The 26,583-nt window shown below is 40.6% G+C and overlaps 1 protein-coding gene across 1 annotated transcript in view; it reads right to left on the bottom strand.

The window, feature by feature from the left end:
• Myo5a (myosin VA) overlaps positions 1–26,583 on the bottom strand; it is a 162,196-nt gene that overhangs the window by 30,239 nt on the left and 105,374 nt on the right. The window contains exons 23-32 of the mRNA XM_032911256.1: positions 25,795–25,888; positions 21,140–21,288; positions 18,878–18,991; positions 11,736–11,879; positions 11,467–11,520; positions 10,202–10,429; positions 8,504–8,512; positions 6,917–7,017; positions 4,439–4,519; positions 2,807–3,005 (exon numbers count right to left, since the gene is read on the bottom strand). Of these exons, the coding sequence (XP_032767147.1) occupies positions 2,807–3,005; positions 4,439–4,519; positions 6,917–7,017; positions 8,504–8,512; positions 10,202–10,429; positions 11,467–11,520; positions 11,736–11,879; positions 18,878–18,991; positions 21,140–21,288; positions 25,795–25,888 (1,173 nt within the window). The remainder of the gene's footprint in view (positions 1–2,806; positions 3,006–4,438; positions 4,520–6,916; positions 7,018–8,503; positions 8,513–10,201; positions 10,430–11,466; positions 11,521–11,735; positions 11,880–18,877; positions 18,992–21,139; positions 21,289–25,794; positions 25,889–26,583) is intronic.

The following is a 26,583-nucleotide window of genomic DNA, read 5'->3' as shown; positions in this document are numbered from 1 at the left end:
GCTCGTCTCTGGGGTTACTGCTAACTTGAGACTCAAATGCCGGGTAATATAAGATACCCACAAATCTTGCACAATATATATTTAAAAAGACAGACTTTGAGTGACTAATGCAAAAAGTCACTCAATTTTTAAATGGAAGGTAAGACATCTGTGACTACTGGCTTTAGTCAGTAAAGAATTCTCTCAAACGACAGGCAGTTAGACACTCAGTAAGGAAGAGGGAAGTGGGCATGACCAGACTAAGAAAGCTTAGAAGGGATGGACATGAGTCAGTGGGGCTGGCTGGTGGTTGCCACTAGGTTGTAGAGAAGAAGAGCATTCAAAAACTCGGATTCACTCTCTAGCTTGCTCAGGCGTGGGTCAGACCCCCACTAGTGAGTCCCAGGAAACAGCTGCTTACATTTCCGGTGCTTGGTTATGCTTCCTAGATTTTATTCTATCTTTTGAAATAATTTACTTCCATCACACTGTAAGCTTTGAGTTAAAGACAAACCAAACACAGTGGACACAGGACACCAAAAGAGAAGACACACTGGCTAAAGACAGCTGTGGGCTCAGGGAAGGAGATTTTGTGAATAGTTTTGAAGAGACCTCCTGGGCAGTGACAGACAGCAGTGTGCTCTTCAGTTAGAGAAGGCTAGAAGAAGCAGAAGACAACGGAAAAGCACTGTGTTTTACATACAATCATCCTTTTGTAAAGTGAAATCCGATAGGATTGATACTTCTTAGGGTCATCTGCATATAATTCCTCAAAATACTGAAAAAACAGGTACAATGGATATTCGTTTCTTGTGTCTTTGAGCAAATGCTACCTCTCCGCAAAATTAACTTAAAAACACTTTAAAACATGTGTAATGAAACTATGTCTACTCCCAGGTTCCAATTTGTCACCTGGCATCACCATGTATAGATGAGTGACATGACCATGAAACAGGTGATGGCCAGGATGTTGTCATAGAGCAGGGATCCACAGTGACCAGAGAAGGCTGACATTTCAGTTCCAGCCCTTTACTCCTCCCTCACGTGTGAATCCCCCAAGCTGCTGCACTGCTCAGCTACCGTCAGAGCAGCAAGGGCAAGGAAGGCAGCAACACAGAAAGGCAGGAGGGCTGCTAGCACCCCCGGCCTGTTTGGAACTGGTGGAGCTGGTTGAGAGGCAGCATGGGGAGGACCTGTGAGGCCAGTGCACTAGAGGAATAAGAAAACCATTCCTATGCGTGTTGGTGTGTGTTCAGTATGTATGCACATGTGCATGTGTGCATGTGAGGCAAAAGTTCTGAAGCACCAAGCCCAGATGTATGGTTACCTTAATATTCTGCTCAAGTGCATCCTAAAAAAATGCATAATTAAATCTGAGAAGTTCTAAGTACCCTGAGAAGGCATATACTTCCATACATTTGACTTTGATAATATTCTTTGAATCAGCAGTCAGTATAATGAATGGCACAAACAGATGATCTGCAAAGGATAGCCTAAAACAAACTAATTAGAGTCTTCTATTTAGAGTGTAAGGCTTGTTCATTTCTGAGTGAGTGTATTTCATTAGATACAAAACAGTAATAGTACAGACAGGTTATAAGGGCAACACTTGATTAACTTAGTGAACAAACTGAGAACCTGCCATCGAGAAACAAATCCATTCCACACACTGCCTAGCATTTTAAGGCAAGCATTCAGAAGCAAAGAATCTGAACACTCATCAGTCAATATTATTCCACATATTTATCAACTCTTAATCATCATAAGCACTGTTAGTTATATCAGCAAGAAAGTAACGTAACTTAAAGACCATTCACTGACTCGGAAAGCACCCCATCCAATAGCACGGTGCCATCATCTGAAAGAGCACATGCACCACCCTTGCTCTTCCCCACATTCCTACCAGGAAGCTTCACACATGCAGTAGACTGGAAAGAAAACACTTTTTCGAATCTAGGTAAAATCTGTGTGAACATACGGCAGCAGAAAACTATCTGTGTTCTCAATCATCACTAATGTAATTAGGCCTTCAGAGAAATTCAAACACTTTTAATTCTAGATCTTAAAAGGTATTCCTTTCTCATCTGTCACCAAAGAACAGATTTTATGCAAAAATGTCTAATTATAATCCTTTACTGATTTTTTATGCCGTAAGTAGATCTGTAAAATTTACATAGATTTAAAAATTGCAAATATGTTATCGAAGTTATAATGTGATAGAGGAAGAAATATTGTAGAAAATATTTTATTTTGGTTAAAAAATGAAAGGAATAAGAAGAAAGAAAACCTTGGAGTCTGTGTCAGCATTCAGAATGTGGTAAGGGGAACAACAAAATCACCTTCCTCATTACTGTAAGGCTCTACTTAAAAGAACAGAATGCGCTAAGTTCAATTCTAGTCCTCCTGCTCCGTTTTAGAAGCTCTATCCAGTGACAACACGTAGCTCCTGCTTGGTTTAACCAAGAATCTTTCCTGGCTTGTAGGCTAACAGGCTAGATGGCTCCTCCCTGGATGCCTGAGGTCAAAGGAAATCAGTCTGTGCTGGGCCTCCCTCCCTGCCATTCGAAGCCTAGCAGGCAGTCAGGTTACTTCCTTCCAGACACTCCAGGCCGGACCAGACCTGAAGTCTGAGGGGCTCAACTGCTCAAGAAACTGCTGCCAGAGGCAGCCTGGGTACAGTCTTATTATTTTGATTCATTTCTACCAACACACTGATATTTTCCTTTCTGTCTCTATCAGGGATAGTAGAGTATCTTTCCCAAAAAGAAAAAGTGCCACATGTCCTAAAAGAACACACAGCAGACCTGGGCACTGCCTCTCTCCTTACCAGGTTTTCATTGGTCAGCCGGGTGATCTCATGCTGTAGGCTGGCCTCAATGCGGGCCTCAGGGGGCAGCTGCAGGTTCTGGGCCAGCAGCTGCTGTTGCCGGTTGTTTTCTTCCTTTAGGCTCTGGATCTCCCCACGGAGGGCCTCAGCCTCATTCTCATGGCTCCTCTTCTGCGACTGTAGCTGGGATTCTAAGAGCCTGTAGAAAGACCACACATGTTTGTAGAGTAGATGAGTTCACACTAATGGGTTCGAAGCTATGAGCTCCTTTGCAAGAATAGGAAAAGCAGATATTGTATTCCGTCTGTGTACCTCCTGACTCTAATAATGTCATGAAACTCAGATCCAGAAATGGAAACTAATTTGTTCACATTTGTGTCTTTTTGAATTGAATGAAGTTCTCTTTTAATTGGCAAAGATAGTATCATTGCCAATAAATGAACAAACAAACAAGTAGCTGCATTCTGAAGTGCAAGATTACATACTCTCAATCTAATAAAACAGATCTTTAAAGACACAGTCACTGATTTCAGGCAAAGGTAAAAACCAGAAAAATGTTCACTATTGTCCACTTCTCTAAGGACAGAAAGGCTAGTATATTACTTGGAAACCCATAGATTTATCCAAATCCAGTTTAGTAGTTCTGTAATTGTGTGTGTGTGTGTGTGTGTGTGTGTGTGTGTGTGTGTGTCTGTACAGAGCTATCATCTCTCTCCCCATGAAATTACATATGGAATCCTAACAAGATATAAAGTTATAGTCAGGGATAAACTAACATAAAGAAAAAGACATAAGTCCCAATGTTGTTTGCTATTAACTGCTGAGTGAACTTATTGACACCATTGTGAGCAAACTAGCAATAGTGGACTACACTATCTTAGCTATCATTTATGAAGTTTCAAGACAGTCAACCAGCAGCGCTGTAGTTAATGCCAATGGCTACGGTTAGCACAAAGCAGAATAAGCAGAAGCTGATTCAACAGGGTAAAAATTTGAAATTGTAATCACTAAAGTGAATATTTTTATGGAATTTTAAGATGCAGACGTTACTAGACTGATAAATATGTTAAAGAGACACCGCTCTTTCTATTTTGTTGTCTTTCCTGGAAGTGAACTGATGAGCTCAGGTGGTCATCCTGACCTCTTTGCCTTGGATCTCACAGTAACCACAGAGAGTGCTGAATCTGGCACTTGCCACTGCTCACAGGCAGCCTCACAATAATGAGAAAGTGGCCACACCTATTATAGGAAGGTATTCCCAAGATGGACATTTATTACAAATAAACTATTGTCCAGGTAACAAGTACCAGTGCCCATGCTCCAATGACTTGGGCTCCAGCTGGAGGACTGTCTTCCTTAAGCCCTAGAGAGTCACACTGCTCAGGTATTCACTGCTGACAGCACCCTGGATTATAGGAAGCAACTGTATTCACTTATAATCAATGTTAGCCTTGATAGTTTCTGTCAGTAGAGAAAAAATTAAAGAAACTATTTGGCTGCAGATTCTAAGTTTTATTCAGACTGTCTAAGGAGGACAATAAATGCCTAAGACGCATAGTAGTCAAAGTTGTGAGTCCATGTTAGTGAGAAAAGCAAGTTAGTAACATTCTATTTTGAGGTGACGTATATAACCTGTTGGCTTGTTTTAACCCTTCATAAACCAGCCAGAGTTCTCCATCCTCATTCAACTCCTGGTAATCCATAGCAGATGATCTTCCATGTAAAGAAACACAATGCAAAACACAAAAGGACACAGGATGGAAATGAGAAGATGATGGTGGTCAAGAAAAGCACATGATACTTCAGTTGTTTACTAAGTGACGAGATCCATTTTTAGTAATTACAAACAACTTTACAACATTACCACAAATTGCTTTCATTAATTAAAGAATGGGGGGAGGGAAGCAGTTGCATCGACAAATGAAAGGTCTGGAGTATCTCCTGAAGAGAAATTACTGGAAAAGTGAGACAGGCATTCCATTTCTAATGCTGTATGTGGCTAGCCAAATGATCTTACATCTTAAGCATTACATTGAGCTAACCATAACACATGTATGATGTGAAAACTCCAGATGCCATATCTTCATGTGGCAATTTTCATAATCTATTTCAAAATATAATTTTCAGTTTTCTGGACAGAATTTATTTCAGCATAATTTTATATGAATTTTAATGTTTATAAAATTACTGTACAAATAACTTAAGAACATATCTGAAGTTTCCAGCTCTTAACATGCTTTAAAGCTTTTGGATAAAATAAATTTAAGATCTGGAGAAACTGCCTTTGTATTAGAGACGGAGCTGTTGCCTCTGACTAAACTAGTATAGTTATAGACAACATAAAGTCGCTACCACTTTCCCTGCCTAAAATGTAAACAATACATTTCAAGAATTTGCTAAATGTCAGATGCTGTTCTTCATCATTTCACTACCTCATCTGTTCTCCCCCATCACCCAGGTCGATGTAATAGCTGGTAAGAAAGGATTGGAGGGTTAGGGATTTAGCTCGGTGGTAGAGTGCTTGCCTAGCAAACGCAAGGCCCTGGGTTCAGTCCCCAGCTCCGAAAAAAAAAAAAAAAAAAAAAAAAAAAGGATTGGAGTCCAGCGCCATGTGATTTCAGAGTCCAGGTTCTTAATCTTGATTAACGGTTTTTGCTATGTTTATATAAGATGAACTTGGGGAAATTCTATTTTCAATCTACCATCCCTTCCTAAAGAGTTATGTATTTTTGAGGTTTTATTTGAATTACTATAGTGTCATGACTTTATAGATCTATTATCTATACTTCAACTGCCTAGTGGGCTTTCTCTCCCTGGGTGTCTTCTTGTCTCCCAAAAGTCAGAATGTGTAAATCCACTCACCATTTACCCTGGTCTCATGCTCATCCAACTGTGTCCCCAGAGCAGACGTGCCACGCTTCCCTATGGCCCACTCATGTAACCAACAGACCACAAGGTTTATTGACCTCATCTTCATACACACCTTTCCAAATGCCCCACTTCTTTTGATCCCAACTGTCACCACCAAGCTCAAGTCATTATCATCCGTTACTGGACTATGGCAAAACCTGTTAGCTGGTTTTGTGCTTTCACTCTTACTCCATTACAGTTTGTTCTCAACTAGAACAGCAAGGGCTCTCCTCCTAAATCTGTTACTATCCATTCTCCTATGTAAAACACTTACAGTCTCGGTCACTTCTCTCAGAAGCCTATCACCTCTGGAGGAAGAGACTGCATTTATTTGTCTTCCCACTATTTGGCACAGTGTCTGGAATGGGGTAGGCACATTTCAGACCTGTGGTGACTAATGGCTGAGTGGATGGGTAACAGGATACCCTTTCTATAATGAGATACTCTTAAATATAAAAGTTTACAATTAATTCATAAATTAAATTTACATTGAAGCAAATATCTAAATAGGCATTCTGTACCTTTGCGTGTAAATAAAGAACTATCTAATGTTTCATAAGGCATATATATTTAATTTGTGGGTATTTATGAACTGTTTTTCTCTATGGTCACTGCTGGCTTGCTCTCTTAAAATGGTCAGTGTGTAATTTTTCTGTCTAGAGTACAATGGCACTAAGTTTCTGTTCAGATAGGAAGATAGCAGTAAGGCTAAGAATTGCAGATACAAGTCTCCATTTTCCCATCCTCGAAGTTGTGGCACCCGTCTAGAGCTATAGGGCTACCACTGATAGGATTCCAAGCACATACATTTTTATTTCTCTTCATGCTACGTTTCAATTATTGAGCCCTGTAGTCGCCTCTACAAATATTTAAATGGCCATCTTGAACTCCTATTGTGAAAGGATGTACTCAGTCCAAACTGAGCAATGGATTTTCTTCTCTAGGCAGCTGAAGGCCAAGGCCCTTGTAATAAACGTATCTTCCCACAATGTGGGAACATTTCCCCTGACACCAATCATCATAAGTACCTGGTATTATTAATGATATTTTGTTAGTTTATACTAGAAAACTTAGGGTCTTCTTGAGGACTGGCTGATGTCCACTAAAGCAATGGATCAGTCCAGTGAGTTCCTGCACAAGAGATTGGCTTGAAGACTCAGGTTAACATAGTTAAACCAAGGTATGAAAGGATCAACTTACCTGTTCGTTTCTTTCAAACCAATATATGCTTGTGCTATTTCACCTTTGTCTTTCATTTTCTGTACATCTTCCAAAAGTATTGTGGAATCTGTCATTGTATTCTGAAGGAAGAAACGATACAGTTCCACATGAAGGCTCAACTCAGTAGCTCTGGATCACACATAACACGTTCTTTTCACTTTTGTGCTTAGTGGGTAGCACATGGCACCCAGCCTGATGACCTAAATTCAATCTCTAGAACCCATACGGTGGAAAGAATCTAGTCTCACAAGTTATTACCTGATGTTCATGTGTGTGTCTACACACACACACACACACACACACACACACACACACACACACACACACACACATACAAATTAAATCACTAACTTACTGCCTGTAAAAACCAGCAAATTTAGCACCCCAAAAGGTTCATGTTCTTTGTCTAAAAAACATGTCTTTCAGTCAATGTTTGTTCTAAGCTGGGTGTGGTGTTCATGCCCAGGCTGGCCTCAGATTTCTATGTTCCCAAGGATAACTGAGAACTGGTCTTCTTGCCTCATCTTCCTCAGTGCTGGGATCTTAGGTATGTACCACTAAACCTGCTCAGTTTAGGGGGTGTTGTAGATCGAACCTAGGGCTTTGTGCCTGTTAGGCAAACATTTTACTAGCTGAACTACATCTCTGGCTCCTAATAAACATTTCTTTAGTTGTACTTTATATAGAGTATATATTTAGAGATTTATATTTTTTCTTTCCCTGAAAGGAAAAAAAATCTATTTCATAAAGGGCCATTCTCATTTTTTAAGACCTATAAATATACTCATGATGACTCATCTTTATATCAAATAATACTATATTTGAGTATCTTAGGACTTTTCTGGAGTGTTTTTGAACTTCTTGTAAATTAGGTTATTTGATATGTTAAGCTAGTCTGAAGGGAGGGGAAGATGGGCATCTCCTTCTGCTGATGTCCTGGGGAACGAGCAGCTGGCTTTTCCCTCATTCTCGCTTGCCTTGGCCAGGAGGCAGCACTTTGGAGATGGGGTTATAGTTGTACCACAGCCCTGAGTATTTCTGTCTCACTGTTGCGTGTGTTTCCCATATTCAGTGACTTGGATTCTGAAAGGGCTGCACTACATGAAGCACCACAGCACTGCTAACAGTTGGAAACAAGATGCGTGGAGAAATTCAAGACTGCACCTTCACTTAAGCACGTAAGAGGGGTTTCATTCTCAATCATGAGGACCTGAGTTCAAATCTCAGCACCCATGTAACAAGCCAGACATTCCACATATGCCTGGCACCCATGTTCTGAGTGGGTGGAGCCAAGACATTACTGGGGTGTACTGGTTCTAGCCTCGTAGAGGAAATGCAAGCCCTCAGTTAGGAAGAATCACTCCCTAAGGGAACAGATGGAGAATAGAGGAGGACACAGGCTTTCTTCTCACATTCATTTTCACATACTCACATAAATAAATAAATAAATAAATAAATAAATAGACCTGGTCACAAAGCACCAAGTATACATACTGAACAGACATGCAAGCCAATCTTAGGATTAAACAAAAGTACTAATTAAATATTAAAAACATGTATAATTACCTTGTCATCCTGAAAAATCACATGTTGGCAAGCAGAAAAATGCAGAAAACAATAAATCTTTAGCTTTAGATTATTTTACTGAATCCAGGTAAGAGTTCATTAAAAAGCTATGACATGTTTTTTCTAAAACTAATTCTAAATGAATTAACTTCACAGAACTGTCATAAGTAGACATTAATATATGTGTATGAGATAGGAACTCCTATTTCTAATGTTCAAGTTCTTTCCTGAGTTGTTTTGTTTTAAAATGTTGCTGGTTGTAAAATGTTAGATGTGTGAGAGAATGACTCTCATGTTGATATATCAGTGTGAGGTTTCACCCTGTCTTTGAGAGTTCAAGTAGCGGCCACTGGAAAGGCCTTTGTCCAGAGAAAACTTCTCAGAGTCCTCTGGAGGTAGAGCAGACAACCTGAGCTGGCTGGGCTAACTCACAGTCTAGCTCACTGTATGTTGCTCACCACTGCCTTGAAAATAAGAAACTGAGAAATTCAGAATTACAAACAGGCACAGGGATTGGGAAGGTCTCAATATACCATACATTCTTCCAGCACAGCCTAGGTATGCCATGAGGAGGATGGGGATTGGGCAAGCAGAGACTGTGGTGAGATAGGACCAGTCCATTACATTAGAGCAGTTGTCACATGGGTCATGTGAGCTTCATAAGTGGGCAGGTATGGTACCAACACTATGTGCTCTACCAGTGAGGCTGCATTTATGTCCTTTGTTTCCATTTTTATTTTCCAATAATCTTCACAAAAGTTTCCTATGACAACATCAATTGTTCTCATAGGAAGATACATATATGTGTGTGTATACATATACATACATATATATATATACATATATATATAAATAATTATTTGTAAATTTAAAAGAAAAAGAGTCTATCAGTTTGCTGAGAGAGGAAAGAATTTTGATTTGGTCTTTGTCTAGGAAGCATACAGAACTTTTTTAAAGCCCAGCCTGTTCAAACCTTAGAACCAAATAAGACTACCAGGCAAGGCGACAGCACAGAGTGTTCTATTGACTCCATGAAAATAGCTCTTCCTACCTTCTCCCTATTGACAGGAACTCCCAGGAGTGAACAGAAATTATCTTGTGATTCCCACAAACTGATTTCATTTTTAACCATTTTCTGTCCACTTAAGCAGGCCAATTTTTTTTTTTTCTTTTTTTTTTTTTTATTAACTTGAGTATTTCTTATATACATTTGAGTGTTATTCCTTTCCCGGTTTCCGGCAAACATCCCCTCCCCCCTCCCTTCCTTATGGGTGTTCCTCCCAACCCCTCCCCCATTGCTGCCCTCTCCCCAACAGTCTAGTTCACTGGGGTTCAGTCTTAGCAGGACCCAGGGCTTCCCCTTCCACTGGTGCTCTTACTAGGATATTCATTTAAGCAGGCCAATTTCAACAAGAAATTTTACTGTTAGATTTAATGCGCCTTTATAACACAACAATTTGTAGATATTCATATTTAATGCATTTTACTTTAGCTCAGGATTTACTGAGGGGAGATTACTGTTATGAATGGCAAATATATTTTTTAAAAAGTATCCTTTGCTTGTGGAGGATGAAACTTTGAAAGACACTTGGGAACCCCGTGACTTTTGTGATGCTCTTACTAACTAAGGAAAAGGTTAAGAAGACATGGAGGCCAGTCACCACGCCTCACCTTTAACACGTGCGTGCACATGCTCACCTTGGGTTGGATGGCTTCTTTCTGGCTCACCAGCTGAGACCTTAAGATGAGGACTTCCTCCTTGCGGACGTCGAGCTCCTCGCTCACGGCCGTCAGCTGCTCCATGAGGACGCGGTAAGCGGGCGCGCCTGGCGCAGTCACTTCGGGGGCACTCTTCTCACTCAGGGCTTTGCGTAGCTCATTCAGCTCATTCTTCAGCTTTTTGTTTTCTGACTCCAGTTCCTGACGCTGAATGAAAAGATGGAAAAGTTTACTGTCGTCGCCCTCATCTCAACATTGGAAACCTCCCCTAAGTGATGGGAGAATTCTAGAAAGGACATGAACCTCCATTCTGATGAATGGTCTCCCAGACCAAATGTGACATCAGTGTGAACTGAACAATGTAAAAGACAGTTTACATCTCCAGCCCCAATTCCAGGGGCAAATTTACTCTGATATCCTTAGGGAATAGTCCCGGATGCAGAGATGGCTGAGTGCCAGTCCTGAGCAGCCCACGCTCTGCAAGTATGTAAGGGTATATGCTGGTCGGGTATTTCCAATGACTGGCCGTCTGCGGGACCCTGAAGCCTTCAGCAGTGCTCTCTTTCAACCCTCTAACTCACTGGTAATCAACTTTACATTGCTCGTTTCTCAGACAGAAAACAAAGAAATGTCTTTACTTTGATGCCGAAAATCTGACATAATGCATCTCAAACTTTAACATGTATTATGGTCACTTGGAGTTCCTGTTAAGACACATATTTTGGAGCCCCAACTACAGGATTCTGACTTGATGTCTAGTGATGTTAGGCCTAAAATTTTTGAACTTTCAACAAGGGGCTAGGTAACATTGATTTTGCTAATATAGGACAAACTTCGAGAACTACTTACCTAATGCTGTATAAATCTGGGCTTAATTCATTTCATTTATCTCTGTTTATGTGAGACAGGGGATGTCTTAGAGGAAGACTGCTGCCCCATGCCTTTAGTCTGCCCCTTTCCCTCAGTTAGACTTTTATGGTGCCAGAAGGGAGCATCTGTACCAAGCAGCCTGCTAAGAGGTCATAACCTTTACTACTGTAGCTACCTCCAACTCCTGTTCAGGGTGAAGTCCTACTTAGATGAAAATGAATTTGTAAGAGGAAACTACATAGGCTAGGACTAGTGCTTGAGTAAGACTTAAGCTAGAACTTTCAGCTAAGGATGTTCTCTGAGAAAAAGACAAATTCTAAATTCTCTTTGTTAAAGCAAAGTATTCAAAAGTCTTGGGCTGAATTTTTCAATACCTTGAGGGACTCATATTCCAGTTCAGCACCTCTAATCTGTGGTCTTTCTTCTTCCTGGGAAGAAAAAATAAAGTAAGAACTTTGTAATTTAATTGTCAAATTTTTACCATTAGAATACCTAGCTGCTTTACAAAGCGCAGTGGCCTATCAAAGTGTTCGAAGCTTTAACCAAATGCCACATAGCTAAGGAATTCGGAGTGCAGAAGGCACGGGGACAAGCTGGCCTCCCTGGGCTGCCCTCAGTCAGAGGACAGGCTGCTGCTGTTCACCTTTGCCTTGCTGCGCAACACCTGCTCCTCCTTTCGGTCCAGCTCATCCTGCATCAACTGCTTCTCCTGTTCCAGCTCTGTGACACGCTTCTGGAGCTTAAGGAACAATGACATATCCAGAGGCACCTTCTTCTCAGTTGGCTCCTAAAACCCAGAAACCATAAGAATCAAGCGAAGCCAGAAGACTCACGAGCCAAAGAGAAAATACTTCAATAGACAGACAATCAAACATAGAAGAAATGTAAACCCAAAGAACAAAACCAAACAAAACCAGCAAAAACATGGTTACGTTTCTCCTAGCTAATGACTAGAGAAGTGCAAGTTGAACAACAATGAGGGATGTCTCTCTTATCTGACTGGCAGATACCCCCAAGGTGGCATTTCAAAGTTAATAATGTCCTAGTTAGCAACTGTGTCTCATATTATATTGGTGACATATAAAGGACAGTGTGGAAATCTAGGTGCATTTATTAAAAGTTAGATGTGTATTCACACCCACCCTAGCAATCTGTTTAAGAATTAACACTCTAGGGCCAGGGAGCTGACTGCCCAAAGCACTTCCTGTGCTTGTTTTCTAATTATCTGGCTAACTGATAGTCAGCTGAACCACCAGTTTAGTCATTGTTTTCCTGGCAGGCAATGAGATGGTTTCTAATTTCTTTTCTAATATACAATAAGAACATAAATATCTGAACATAACAATTGACAGTCTGATGGGCTGGGGTAACTTCTACTTCCATTAATAACCATAAGGATTCCTGGGACAACAGTCACTACTATAACTCAAATGAAAAACAAGTTTTTAAGCTCAGTTGATTGCCCAAAGGTAGCATTTCAATGTTGTTTTAAATTTTATTCTTTGGCTTTTCATAAAGTTAAAAGGTACGTGTATGGAGGTCATAGGAAAACTTGTAGGAGTTGGTTCTTGCCTTCCAGCATAGGTGGCAGGGGTCAAACTTAGATTATTAGGCCTACAGTAAGCATTTTACCCACCAAGCCATTGTGCTAGCCCATCAAAAGTGGGCAAATACTGGTATTTTCGATGATTTACAATTAAACACTCCATTTAAGTATTTTGATTCTGTTCATTCATTAGTGATGCATATGTCCTTGAAAATTTAATTTTCAAAAAACTGTAATAATTTTCCATTCTATAAATTAACATGGTGCTTCTATTAAAATGTTATTAACTGGAAATAATTTCTTTGGGTTTTGAGTGGGCAATTAAAAAGGAATCTTATTAAAAGACAATGGGGTAATTTCTCAGTTATCAGTTAACGATATATACAGAATCCATTGATTGCTAGGGTCAGAACAAAATTTTTTATTGGATTTTTTAAAATTTCTTTACATTTCAAATGTTATCCCCTTTCCTGGTTTCCCATTCATAAACCCCCTATCGTATCCTCCTTCCCCCTTCTTCTATTGAGTGTTTTCTCCCACTCATCCCCCTTCCCACCTCCACACCCTGACATTCCCTTACACTGGGGGGTCCAGCCTTGGCAGGACCAAGGGCTTCTCCTCCCATTGGTGCCCAACAAGCCCATCCTCTGCTACAGATGCAGCAGGAGCCATGGGTCTGTCCACGTGTGCTCTTTGGATGGTGGTTTAGTCTCGGAGAGCTCTGGTTGGTTGGTATTGTTGTTCTTTTTTCTTTTTCTTTCCTACTTCTTCTTCTTCTTCTTTTTTTTTTAATCTTTATTAACTTGAGTATTTCTTATTTACATTTCGATTGTTATTCCCCTTCCCGGTTTCTGGGCCAACATCCCCCTAACCCCTCCTCCTCCCCCTCTATATGGTTGTTCCCCTCCCCATCCTCCCCCATTACCACCCTCCCCCAACAATCACGTTCTCTGGGGGTTCAGTCTTGGCCGGACCCAGGGCTTCCCCTTCCACTGGTGCTCTTACTAGGATATTCATTGCTACCTGAGGTTGCCCAGGGTCAGAGTCCAGCTCTGGTTTGGTTGGCATTGTTGTTCATATGGGGTCTTGGTACCAGTCCATCACTGGGGGGTTATGGGGACCAAGTCTTTGGTGCTCTTACTAGGATATTCATTGCTACCTATGGGTTGGAGCCAGGGGTCTTTGGGTAGTGGCTTAGTCCCTGGAAGCTCTGGTTGGTTGGCATTGTTGTTCATATGGGGTCTTGAGTCCCTTCAAGCTCTTCCAGTCCTTTCTCTGATTCCTTCAACTGGGGTCCCGTTCTCAGTTCCCTGGTTTGCTGCTGGCATTCGCCTCTGTATTTGCTGTATTCTGGCTGTGTCTCTCAGGAGAGATCTACATCCAGTTCCTGTCGGCCTTCACTTCTTTGCTTCATCCATCTTGTCTAATTGGGTGGCTGTATATGTATGGGCCACATGTGGGGCAGGCTCTGAATGGATGTTCCTTCTGTCTCTGTTTTAATCTTTGCCTCTCTATTCCCTGCCAAAGGGTATTCTTATTCCCCTTTTAAAGAAGGGTGAAGCATTCACATTTTGGTCATCCTTCTTGAGTTTCATGTGTTCTGTGCATCTAGGGTAATTCAAGCATTTGGGCTAATAGCCACTTATCAATGAGTGCATACCATGTGTGTTTTTCTGTGATTGGATTACCTCACTCAGGATGATATTTTCCAGTTCCATCCATTTGCCTATGAATTTCATAAAGTCATTGTTTTTGATAGCTGAGTAATATTCCATTGTGTAGATGTACCACATTTTCTGTATCCATTCCTCTGTTGAAGGGCATCTGGGTCCTTTCCAGCTTCTGGCTATTATAAATAAGGCTGCTATGAACATAGTGGAGCACGTGTCTTTTTTATATGTTGGGGCATCTTTTGGGTATATGTCCAAGAGAGGTATAGCTGGGTCCTCAGGTAGTTCAATGTCCAATTTTCTGAGGAACCTCCAGACTGATTTCCAGAATGGTTGTACCAGTCTACAATCCCACCAACAATGGAGGAGTGTTCCTCTTTCTCCGCATCCTCACCAGCATTTGCTGTCACCTGAGTTTTTGATCTTAGCCATTCTCACTGGTGTGAGGTGAAATCTCAGGGTTGTTTTGATTTGCATTTCCCTTATGACTAAAGATGTTGAACATTTCTTTAGGTGTTTCTCAGCCATTCAGCATTCCTCAGTTGTGAATTCTTTGTTTAGCTCTGTGCCCATTTTTAATAGGGTTATTTGATTCTCTGGAGTCTAATTTCTTGAGTTCTTTGTATATTTTGGATATTAGCCCTCTATCAGATGTAGGATTGGTAAAGATCTTTTCCCAATCTGTTGGTTGCTATTTTGTCCTAACAACAGTTCCTTTGCCTTACAGAAGCTTTGCAGTTTTGTGAGATTCTATTTGTTGATTCTTGATCTTAGAGCATAAGCCATTGGTGTTTTGTTCAGGAAATTTTCTCCAGTGCCCATGTGTTCGAGATGCTTCCCCACATTTTCTTCTATTAGTTTGAGTGTATCTGGTTTGATGTGGAGGTCCTTGATCCACTTGGACTTAAGCTTTGTACAGGGTAATAAGCATGGATCGATCTGCATTCTTCTACATGTTGACCTCCAGTTGGACCAGCACCATTTGCTGAAAATGCTATCTTTCTTTCATTGGATGGTTTTGGCTCCTTTGTCAAAAATCAAGTGACCATAGGTGTGTGGGTTCATTTCTGGGTCTTCAATTCTATTCCACTGGTCTATCTGTCTGTCTCTGTACCAATAAATACCATGCAGTTTTTATCACTATTGCTCTGTAATACTGCTTGAGTTCAGGGATAGTGATTCTCCCAGAAGTCCTTTTATTATTGAGGATAGTTTTAGCTATCCTGGGTTTTTTGTTATTCCAGATGAATTTGCAAATTGTTCTGTCTAACTCTTTGAAGAATTGGATTGGTATTTTGATGGGGATTGCATTGAATCTGTTGATCGCTTTTGGTAAAGTGGCCATTTTTACTATATTAATCCTGCCAGTCCATGATCATGGGAGATCTTTCCATCTTCTGAGGTCTTCAATTTCTTTCTTCAGAGGCTTGAAGTTCTTATTGTACAGATCTTTTACTTGCTTGGTTAAAGTCACACAGAGGTATTTATATTATTTGGGTCTATTATGAAGGGTGTCGTTTCCCTAATTTCTTTCTCCGCTTGTTTCTCTTTTGTGTAGAGGAAGGCTACTGATTTATTTGAGTTAATTTTATACCCAGCCACTTTGCTGAAGTTGTTTATCAGCTTTAGTAGTTCTCTGGTGGAACTTTCGGGATCACTTAAATACACTATCTTATCATCTGCAAATAGTGATATTTTGACTTCTTCTTTCCAATCTGTATCCCCTTGATCTCCTTTTGTTGTCTGATTGCTCTGGCTAGAACTTCAAGAACTATATTGAATAAGTAGGGAGAGAGTGGGCAGCCTTGTCTAGTCCCTGATTTTAGTGGGATTGCTTCAAGTTTCTCTCCATTTAGTTTAATGTTAGCGACTGGTTTGCTGTATATGGCTTTTACTATGTTTAGGTATGGGCCTTGAATTCCTATTCTTCCCAGGACTTTTATCATGAAGGGGTGTTGAATTTTGTCAAATGCTTTCTCAGCATCTAATGAAATGATCATGTGGTCTTGTTCTTTCAGTTTGTTTATATAATGGATTATGCTGATTGTTGTTCTGATGGGGTTCCAAGCCCCTTCAACTCCTTCAATCCTTTCTCTAACTCCTCCAATGGGGACCCCATTCTCAGTTCAATGGTTGGCTGCAAGAGTCCGCATCTGTATTTGTCATGCTTTGGTGGAGCCTCTTAGGAGATAGCTGTATTAGGCTCCTGTCAGCATGTACCTTTGGCATCCCCAATAGTGACTGGGTTTGGTGGCTGTATGTATATGGACTGGATTCCCAGGTGGAGCAGTCTCGGAATGGCCATTCCTTCAAAATTTGTCTCTGTATTTCCTTCTATGAATATTTTTGTTCCCTTTTCTAAGAAGAGTTGAAGTATCTGCACTTTGGTCATCCTTCTTCTTGAGCTTCATGTGATCTGTGGATGGTATCTTGGGTAATCCGAGCTTTTGGGCTAATATCCACTTAGTGAGTGCCTAACATGTGTGTCTTTTTATTATTTGGTTACCTCACTCAGGATATTTTCTAGTTCCATCAATTTACCTAAGAATTTCATGAAGTCATTGTTTTTAATAGCAGAGTAGTACTCCATTGTGTAGATGTACCACATTTTCTGTATCCATTCCTCTGTTGAGGAACATCTGGGTTCTTTCCAGCTTCTGGCTACTATAAGTAAGGCTGCCATGAACATAATGGAGCATGTGTCCTTGTTATTATATGTTGGAACATCTTTTGGGTATATGCCCAGGAGGGTACAGCTGGGTCATTAGGTAGTACTATGTCCAATTTTCTGAGGAACCTCCAGATTGATTTCCAGAGTTATTGTACCAGCTTGCAATCCCACCAACAATGGAGGAGTGTTCCTCTTTCTCCACTTCCTTGCCAGCATCTGTTGTCACCTGAGTTTTTGATCTTAGCCATTCTTACTGGTGTGAGGTGAAATCTCAGGGTTGTTTTGATTTGCATTTCTCTGATGGCTAAGGATGTTGAACATTTCTTTAGATGTTTCTCAGTCATTTGATATTTCTCAGGTGAGAATTCTTTGTTTAGCCCTGTACCCCATTTTTTAATAGGGTTATTTGATTCTCTGGAGTCTAACTTCTCAGGTGAGAATTCTTTGTTTAGCCCTGTACCCCATTTTTTAATAGGGTTATTTGATTCTCTGGAGTCTAACTTCTTGAGTTCTTTGTATATATTGGATATTAGCCCTATATCGGATGTAGGATTGGTAAAGATCTTTTCCCAATCTGTTGTTTGCCGTTTTGTCCTAACAACAGTGTCTTTTGCCTTACAGAAGCTTTGCATTTTTATGAGGTCCCATTTGTTGATTCTTAATCTTAGACCATGAGCCATTGGTGTTCTGTTCGGGAAAATTTCCCCAGTGCCCACATGTTGGAGGCTCTTCCCCACTTTTTCTTCTATTAGTCTGAGTGTATCTGGTTTCATGTGGAGGTCCTTGATCCACTTGGACTTGAGCTTTGTATAGGGTGATAAGAATGGATCAATTTGCATCCTTCTATGTGCTGACTGCCAGTAGAAGCAGCACCATTTGTTGAAAATGTTATCTTTTTTCCACTGAATGGTTTTAGCTCCTTTGTCAAAGGTGAAATTACAATAGATATGTGGGTTCATTTTTGGGTCTTCAATTCTATTCTACTGGTTTACCTGCCTGTTTTTGTACCAATACCATACAGTTTTTATTACTATTGCTCCGTAATACAGCTTGAGGTCAGGGATGGCACAGAAGACATTTGCCAAATATAAAACAATGTGAGATGTAAGGAATGGTAATCACATCAGAGTGCCTAGATGATGTCCTTAGCACTGGCATATCTACTTACAGCAAGTACAGAAGTCATTTGGCTTTTCTGGACCACATGAGACAGGAGAAGTATTAGACCATCTGGGTAAGAGGAGTTGTTTCCTTCCTTTTTTAGGAAGGACTTTGTCACCCAAACCTTTACTGTATGAAACTTTGAAATGGACCTTAAAAATAATACCAATCTCTTAACTGAAGATAATCATTAAGGTAATAGAATTTATTAATAAAATTACCACCACTGTTTTGACAGGGACTTTGAAATTCTCCTGCTATAGCTGAGGAAGCCAGCACCCTTTCTCTAGGTTTGACAAAAAGGAAGCTCATAAATAAGGCAGGACTCCAATAGTTGATTGAAGCAAGCAAAAGCAATGGTTCCAAACCAACACAGAGTGGCTGTACAGATGCTGTGAGGGCTCCAGGGCAATGGCAGCCAGCAGTTGAGTTTTCTGCAGAAACTACTCAGGGATACCATGATGGGGACAGCAAAGAAACCACTGCTATGAATTTACATTAAAATCATAATGGGAGACTGGGAACAATGCTCAGTGGCAGAGCACATGCTTGCCACATTTAAAGTGCTTGGTTCAACTCTCACACCAAAACAAACTAATAAAAATTAGTATATGTATTGGCAAAAACATGTGCAATAAGTACACATGAAATAACTAATTAAGATCACATAACCAATTATTAGAAATGCCTATCAATAGAAGCATGAACATCCTACTTTTAGTGAGAGATAAATGTACCTCTGTCCTTGGTGCAATGTCTTCAGTTTCTGCAAATTCTGAGCTGAAGGTGTATTCAGACTCATTGCTGCTGTGGGTAGAGTCTGTTCTCTTGTGTCCTGGCTTAGGCACATTCTGTAAGGTAAACAACCCAAGTACAATTCATATGGCACGATGGAAACAGTGCCCACACTGTCCTTATTGTAATCTCCACTCAGTGATTAGCATTGGGGGCTAAATGCTCTAGGGTTCCATCTTGTCTTGACCAAATCCTTGTAAAGAGGGTGACCTTCCCAGTGAGAAAGTTGTGCCTGCAAAGCAGGAACTGTAGATGTACATCACCTGTCACTATCAGAAGAGTCCCCTCTATAGAACAGGTTAGCTTAGAATTTACTATGTAGCTGAAGATGACTTTGAATTTCTGATCCTCCTGTCTACACCTCCTGAGTATTGGGATTACAGGCATGAACCTTATTTATGAGTACTGAGGATGGAATATAGGTTTTTTTTTTTGATCCATGCTAAGCAAGGACACTACCAACAGGGCTTCTTCAAGCCTCTCTGGGATTTTAAAGTTTGAGTTATTCAGTTGCTTTGTTCAAGTAATGGTTTTAGTATCATGATAAAATAAAAATTACCAGAAGGTTCATAAAATACACTGACCAACAACAGACATAATCACTCGTTACATGGTAACTGAGCATGAGTGGTTAAGACAGAAGTAGGAGTTATATAGGTGGCTGTAATTTCTGTCACTTTTACACATGACACCAATCTGTAGAGTAAGCAGACAGAATGAGATAGTTCAGGACAGGTAAGCTAGATGCTGTTAAAATTCACTGAAGAGCCATCTATCCTGATGATGGTGATCTAGGAGATCTGGGAGATTCTTTTAGGGCACATGATTATTGTATCAGTCAGTGTTCAGAAAACTCAGGGGATGAAAAAGTTAAGCAGGACATTTCATGACAGCCTACAGAACCCAATGCAGGAGAAGACTCAAAGAATCATTTCTTCTCCAGTGGTACTTTGAGTAGTTTTCTAAGTGACCAGTGGCTGCCAAAGTACCCAGTAAGATCCAACGCTTAGTCCTGATGATAATGGGAACACAGATTAACTGTAAGTGTAGTAAAGTTTTTCAATAAGTAAACAAAAATACACCAAAGAATGGAACTGTGGGGAATCAGAACATTATGGGAGAGGAACAGAATACTAGGGAAAGCTGTAGGGGACAGAATGTGAAGGAGAAGAGATTTTAGTGGGGCCAAACCAGACTGCAGATCAAGAACAACAAGGCTCAGCCAGAGTTCTTCAGATTTATCAGTCATAGATCACAGTGGCCCTCATCGACTGTAAACGTCTCTCCTACTGTATTACGGAAGACTAGTAAGGTGCAGAACAGTCATCCCACGTGGGATTTAAATGTGCTTTCACCCTCCCTTACATCAGGCTTTCTTAACTGTGGGGCCTCGCAAACACTAGCTGTGTTATGTTTTAAAGATCTCTGCCAATCAAATCTTTCTATTAACAAAATTTGGAGTAAATATTCTACCCTACAGGTACAACTTATCTCACTTTTTACAAGATCTATTTTAGGGCATTCTGACCATTTGCTCTACTAGGTTACTTTCGAGGAACAAGAGAGCCAGAGGCATCAGCTTCCTGATAGCAGGATGAGTACAGCAACTCTGGGTGTGGAAAGCACACTGGCAGGGACAGCAGAGCCCTTGGGACAGCTAATGTAAATTACTCTAAACAGGGACTAAATTTTCTCTCGATGGAAATTTAACTTGGAAATTACAAGCTCCAGTGAAGAAAATAGTTCCTTAATAAAAATGTAATATGAATATACTAGATTTACACTGTCTTTCAATATAGGAAGCAGAGTCTTGATATACTATCTTATAGTCCCATCTTTTAAAGTATTTGACTTTACTGAAGAACTTATGGATAAAGTTTCATTATTTCTGGGATTTACTTTAAATAATATAACCCATGCAATGGTGGTGGGTAGAAGAGAAAACAGAGAAATGTTGACTATTTGGGAACTGGTGATAGGTGCATGTAGCGCATGGAGGCTGATTCTATGGATTGATTTTATGACTAAAAATTCTCATTTAACAAAAGAGTAGAACCCACATATCATGGACCATTCCTACAATCCAGCAATCCTACAATCCTAAGGGAGGTAGAAATAGAAGGCTCATAATCCTAAGGCTAGTTACACAGCAAGACTCTTCAAAAAAACAAAGCAAAACAAAACAACACAAGAGTTGAACTCACCAGCATCAGGGTCATCTCTTCCTTGAGGTCGTCATAGCGCTCCTCCAGACGACTGAACTCATTCAGGAGGTTCTGATACCTCAGCCTCTCATCATTCAGGTCGAGCTCCAGTTGCTTTGTTTCTTCTACTAACTTCCTCTCCATAGTTTCTGAAATATACAAGAGGATGTAGAGGATCAGGGCCTGGTAAACGGTGACAAGTGACATGTCAGGCCACAAGGGTGACAAAAGAAAACCCTTGAAGTAGTCCAGAGACAGATGAGGAAGCTCGGCCTCCCCCCAGAGACCAAAGTGTAATAGAAGCAGCTCAGAGGCTAAAGCAAGAGCCCCTGAGCAGGGTGCCTGGCCTCAGGTGAGAGTAAGAAATCAATAAAGAAAGCTTTCCCTTGTGCCAGATATGACAGCAATTCCGTTCTTACTTATCATCTAGACTGCATCTTTTATTCAATCTAGGATGACATACTGCCCAGGAATCCATTCAATATTATAATAAACTTTATAGAACAAAACAGAACAAACACAATCCTCCCTCAAAACTGGAAGGGGACATGTATCCAAAAGTGACTCCATAGAATTCAAGAGTGTAAACAGGTGCACTGACTTCCAGTTTCTTAGTGGAGTTGAGTTTTAGGTCTATGAGAGAATTTTGTGAATGCAGGAGAGAAGGAAGCAGGACCCCAAGTTAAATCACTATGACAGCCTCATCTACGGCGCTCTCCACGCACTATAGCTTTGGTCCCAGTACTTCATGTCCTGAGTAAACACATTCCTATTTGTTTGTTTTCAGGGACAGTCTTGCTATGTAGTCCTGCCTAACCTGGCACTAGAGCTATGCAGTCCGTCCTGCTTCAGTTTCCTCAGTGCTGGGACTATGGGTGTGTACCACTACACCGAGATTACAAGAGATTCCAGATAAACTTCCACTACATACTTTTCTAGTAAGCAATAATAAAACAAAACAAAGCAGTAGTATTCATAAACTAAAGCAGTGGCACATATATTTTTATTACAATATTGTTGTTTTAGGCTATTCATAAAATCCAATAAAATATTTTTATTGTGTGTGTGTGTCTCACAGAATACATGTGGGAGCCAGAGGACAACTTATGGGAATCAATTCTCTTCATCCCGCCTCTGGGACTGAATTTAGGTCCTTAGCCTGGTGATGAGCCATCTTATTAACTGTGATACTCATAAATTATATTGGCCAAATAATGATTCAAAAAGTCATTCTTTAGCAGAATGGTGTCTTTTAAGGAACTTAGCCTTCCTGCTCTACAGTTTCTGTTGTGTGTCAGTCCCATGGTTCTGTCACATACTCTTCTAGCGCCCTGAACTCTGTCATCTGTTACCCTCCATTTCTAACTTGACTGCTTAGGCACTGTTCACTGTGCTATTTACTTCCTGTTCAGGGAACCCTAACTTTTCCAGTTGCCCACCTCACTCTGCCTTTTCTGCCAATAGCTTTGCTTTTAGCTGGACATAGTCTAGAATTCAGAGTTTAGCCACTGACTGCAGGTAATAAAAAGTAAAGAAGCTATGTGTGGGGACTTGGCAGTGAGGAGTACTGGCTTTCTTCCAGAAGACCTAGGTTTATTCCCAGCACCCACATGGTGGCTTTCAATTAGTAACTGCAGTTCTAGGGACTCCAGCACTCTCTTCTGACCTCCACAGACACTAGGCATATACAATGGTAAATAGGTGTAAATGCAGACAAAACACCCATATGCAGAAGTATAAAGAGAATCACTTATAAACAGCACCTGTCAATAAAAAGCCAATGTTCAATGAGCTAAGGCAGGAAATATAAGGTGAGACATTGGCAGGAAGAGAGAGGATTCTAGGAAATAGTAAGAGAAAAAGAGAAATGTGAAGAGAGCCATGAGAGACAGGTATATGAAGCCAGGGAGACACCGAGAGAGAAGTGAGCCAGGACTGAAGAGAGGGAACTAACCAGTCACATGGTAGGAACTAACCACATGGTAGACCAAAAAAAAAAAAAAAAAAAAAAAAAGGTTTGAATGGGTTAAATTAGTTATGAGCTAGTTAGAGAATGAACCAAATGAACCAAAGCTTATGGCTTGAGCATTTACTAATAAATAATTAGTCTCAGAGTCATCATTTCGAAGCCAGGGGTAGAAAAGGAAAACTTGGAATTTAAAATTATTTTTCCACATAGACTTAAATTTAAAAAAAAAATGTTCTATAAAAGAAGCTACATATTATAACCTAGTAACTCAACCAGTTACTTTTGCAATATCAGGTTTCCTACCATGTGCTCTTTGTATTCTTGTATTCCCTACCTGCTTCTATTGCTCTATCATTTAACTCTCTTCCAGCTCTATGAGGAAGGATGCAAGAACCCTGTCACTGCTACCCACCTGATGCGCCCCACAGTGCCTTCCTAGGGGAGGGACTCCATAATTTGTAAATTAATGAATGAGAAAAATTTCCCAAGACACTCTAAGTTGTCCTTTATTCCCACTAGTTTGTAGAAGCTAGTCCAAGTCTTCCAACAAAATTTTCTAGACAAATCCATTCTTACTTCACCCCTACGGTTAATTTTAAAAAACACTGTATATTTTCCTAGAAATGTTTTCATCATTCTGGATCCTTCCCTGACAGGCTATATCCAAGAAGCCTTCTTTCCATACTTCAGTGACTTTTTCCTCTTGTCTCTTTTAACATTTTCTTCTGGTGTCTTGTTTTCACTTTGTTTTTTAGTTAAGTATTTCAGGATTTCTTCTTGTTCCTCTATTTGGAGGGAAGAGATCATGTGAAGGAAAGTACAGAAAGTTCTTATCACCATGGTCTTAAGGGAAACCTTCCAGTCATTCCTTACAACCTTTCCAATCTTTACTCTGGATTACTTTCAGAATGCCTCCATCTGCCACCGTGATAAAACAGAGAGTAAAGAATTTTCTTTACCTTACAGGTTACAGTCCATTTTCAAGGCACATGAGGGCAGGAGCTCACGCGAGAACTCAGAAGTAGGAACTGAAGCAGAGACCACATTGCTCACTGGCTTGCTTACAGGCTCACACTCAGCTACCAATGTTTATATGGCCCACATCTACCTGCCTAGGGATGGAGACACCCACAGTGGGCTGGGCCCTCCTATAGCAGTTAGCAATTAAGAGAGTGCTTCACAAGAGCCGTGCCCACCAACCAATCTGAGGGATTCCTTTTATTTATGAACACTTTAATCAACTCTGTAATCAAAGAATAAATATACATATTTACTTAGTTCTTTATTTTAAAAATTAGCTTTCAGTTTTAGTTTGGTAGCAAAGAGAGATGAACTTAGGAGGATGACACTAATTGTTTAGTAAAATATCATTAAGTCAGGCCCAGGACAGTGTATGTTCTTACTCATTAAAGATGCTTTAATCTGATAGAAGAGAATTTGGAAAAAATGATCATCAGGGACTGGGAAAGCCAGGGTGGGGAGTCAGGGGTGGAGGGGTATTTGAGAGAAGATGGATAAAGACCCCAAAATACAGCCAAGTAGAAGAGTGAGAAGGATCCCCACAAGTAGAAATGACAGATTTTGAAGGAATGAAAATATTATTTTGATTTGATCATTAAACATACTATATATGTACCAAATAATTATATGTTCTTATAAATATTTACAATTATGTCAGTTTGAAAATATACAAATAGTCAGATGTGGAGGCACATTTGGAAGGGTGAGGTAGGAAGACTACACGTTCAAGGCCAGTCTGGACTAAAAAACCAAACGCACAGATGTATGTTTGTATGTACATATGTAAAAAAACACATAAACATATCTATCCACAAATTAGCTCAAGAATTCTTATTAAATCAACAGAATCTTATAAATTAAAATTATACATATGAGGCAAAATTGGAAAAAGCTACATATGATATTACTGAATGTAATTTCATATTGGCACACATAAACCAGAGTTTGCAAGTTCACTAATTTTATTAAAATATTTGGGACTCTTGCTTGTAAATGTACAGATGATAGCCAAAAGTTTTAAAACTTATTTCAGCTTTAAGCAATACTGTAACTGATAACATAATGTCAAACTCACAAAATCTAGGTTTGAAGTTTGTTGTCTGTTAGGTCGCGATCACACAAGCTGAAAGACCCCAGCTTAGCAGCAGTAACGCCATTTTGCAAGGCTGTACTTAAGATGACTGGTTCAGGGAAAGGTTAGAACACTGAGTACACAGTGGCTGCCAAGCAGGATGTGTATGGTTGAAGGCATGGCAACAGGACGACTGCGGTTGAGCGCCTGACAATGAGAAAAGCCCCGGGAGAGGTCCCACACCCTGGTGGGGGGCCGAGTCAGTCGTTATGTTCCAAGAAGGTAGCTAGAGAACTTGCCCCCAGGCTGAACCCTTGCCACATTAGAATCCACCAATTATATCCCTGTAACCATGCATCTGCTTCTGTATGCTTGCTTCTGCTCCCCAGAATCCTATAAAAAGCCCATCCTTGGTTCCGTGGGGCGCGCCAGTCCCCCAAGTGACTGAAGCGCCCACAGGTGCCTGTGCCTGTGTATCCCGACAATAAACCAAATCCTCTTGCTGATTGCATCCGGTGGTCTCGGTCTGGTCATTGAGTTAGAGGGTCTCCATCCCGAGGAAAAGTTCTCCCTGAGAACTTTTCAAAGCCATACCTGTCAGCTCCTTAGCCTGCTCCACGATGAGGTGGTTGAGGGTCTCCTTTTCCTGCTTCAGCAGAGTGTTTTCTTCCTTCAAGTTTGACACCAGCTATGAAATGAAAAAACCCAGCTGAGATGGCTGCAGCAGACAGAGATGTCCCATACAGCAGTCGCTGACTTTGTACCTCATGATTTTACCTACTTATGTCTTGTCACCTGTCACGCTTGTCTCAAATTTACTCTCTCCAGAGAAACTTCAGGAAAACCACCTCCAATAAAGGCCTTTTCTCTGGGCTGTTGCAAGATTCTGCATTCATCTCTTTAAGTCCTATGAATGCCTTATTTTTGTCTTCTCCAGTAGACTGAACACAACTTGGAGGACAAGGACTGTGATGGTGCTCGTTTGACTTGGTGCTGTGAACACTTAGCATCTGGATAACATCTAGTAAACATCTGCTCTCAAAGTCATGTTCTCGTGTGACAGAATGCTCTCAGCAGAGACAACTTGGGGAGGAAAGGGTCTATTCCATCTTACATGTCCAGGTCCCATCCATTATCAGGGGAAGCAAGGCAGGATTTTGAAGAAGTCTTGGATTAAACTTGCTCCTAGCTCACGCTCAGCTAGCTTTCTTATATAGCCTAGGCCCACATGCCTAGGGATGGTACCATTCGCAATGGCCTGGACCCTCCCAGTGTCAGCCAGCAACAGAGAAAACACCTCACAGATATGCTCAAGGAAACTCTGATAAAGGCAATTCTTTGAGACTCCTTCTCTCCAGTATAATAAGTCGACAACTAAGATTA

The sequence above is a fragment of the Rattus rattus genome, chromosome 8 (assembly GCF_011064425.1).
Source record: "Rattus rattus isolate New Zealand chromosome 8, Rrattus_CSIRO_v1, whole genome shotgun sequence".
NCBI lineage: Eukaryota > Metazoa > Chordata > Mammalia > Rodentia > Muridae > Rattus > Rattus rattus.
This window is presented reverse-complemented; position numbering and strand designations above follow the sequence as displayed.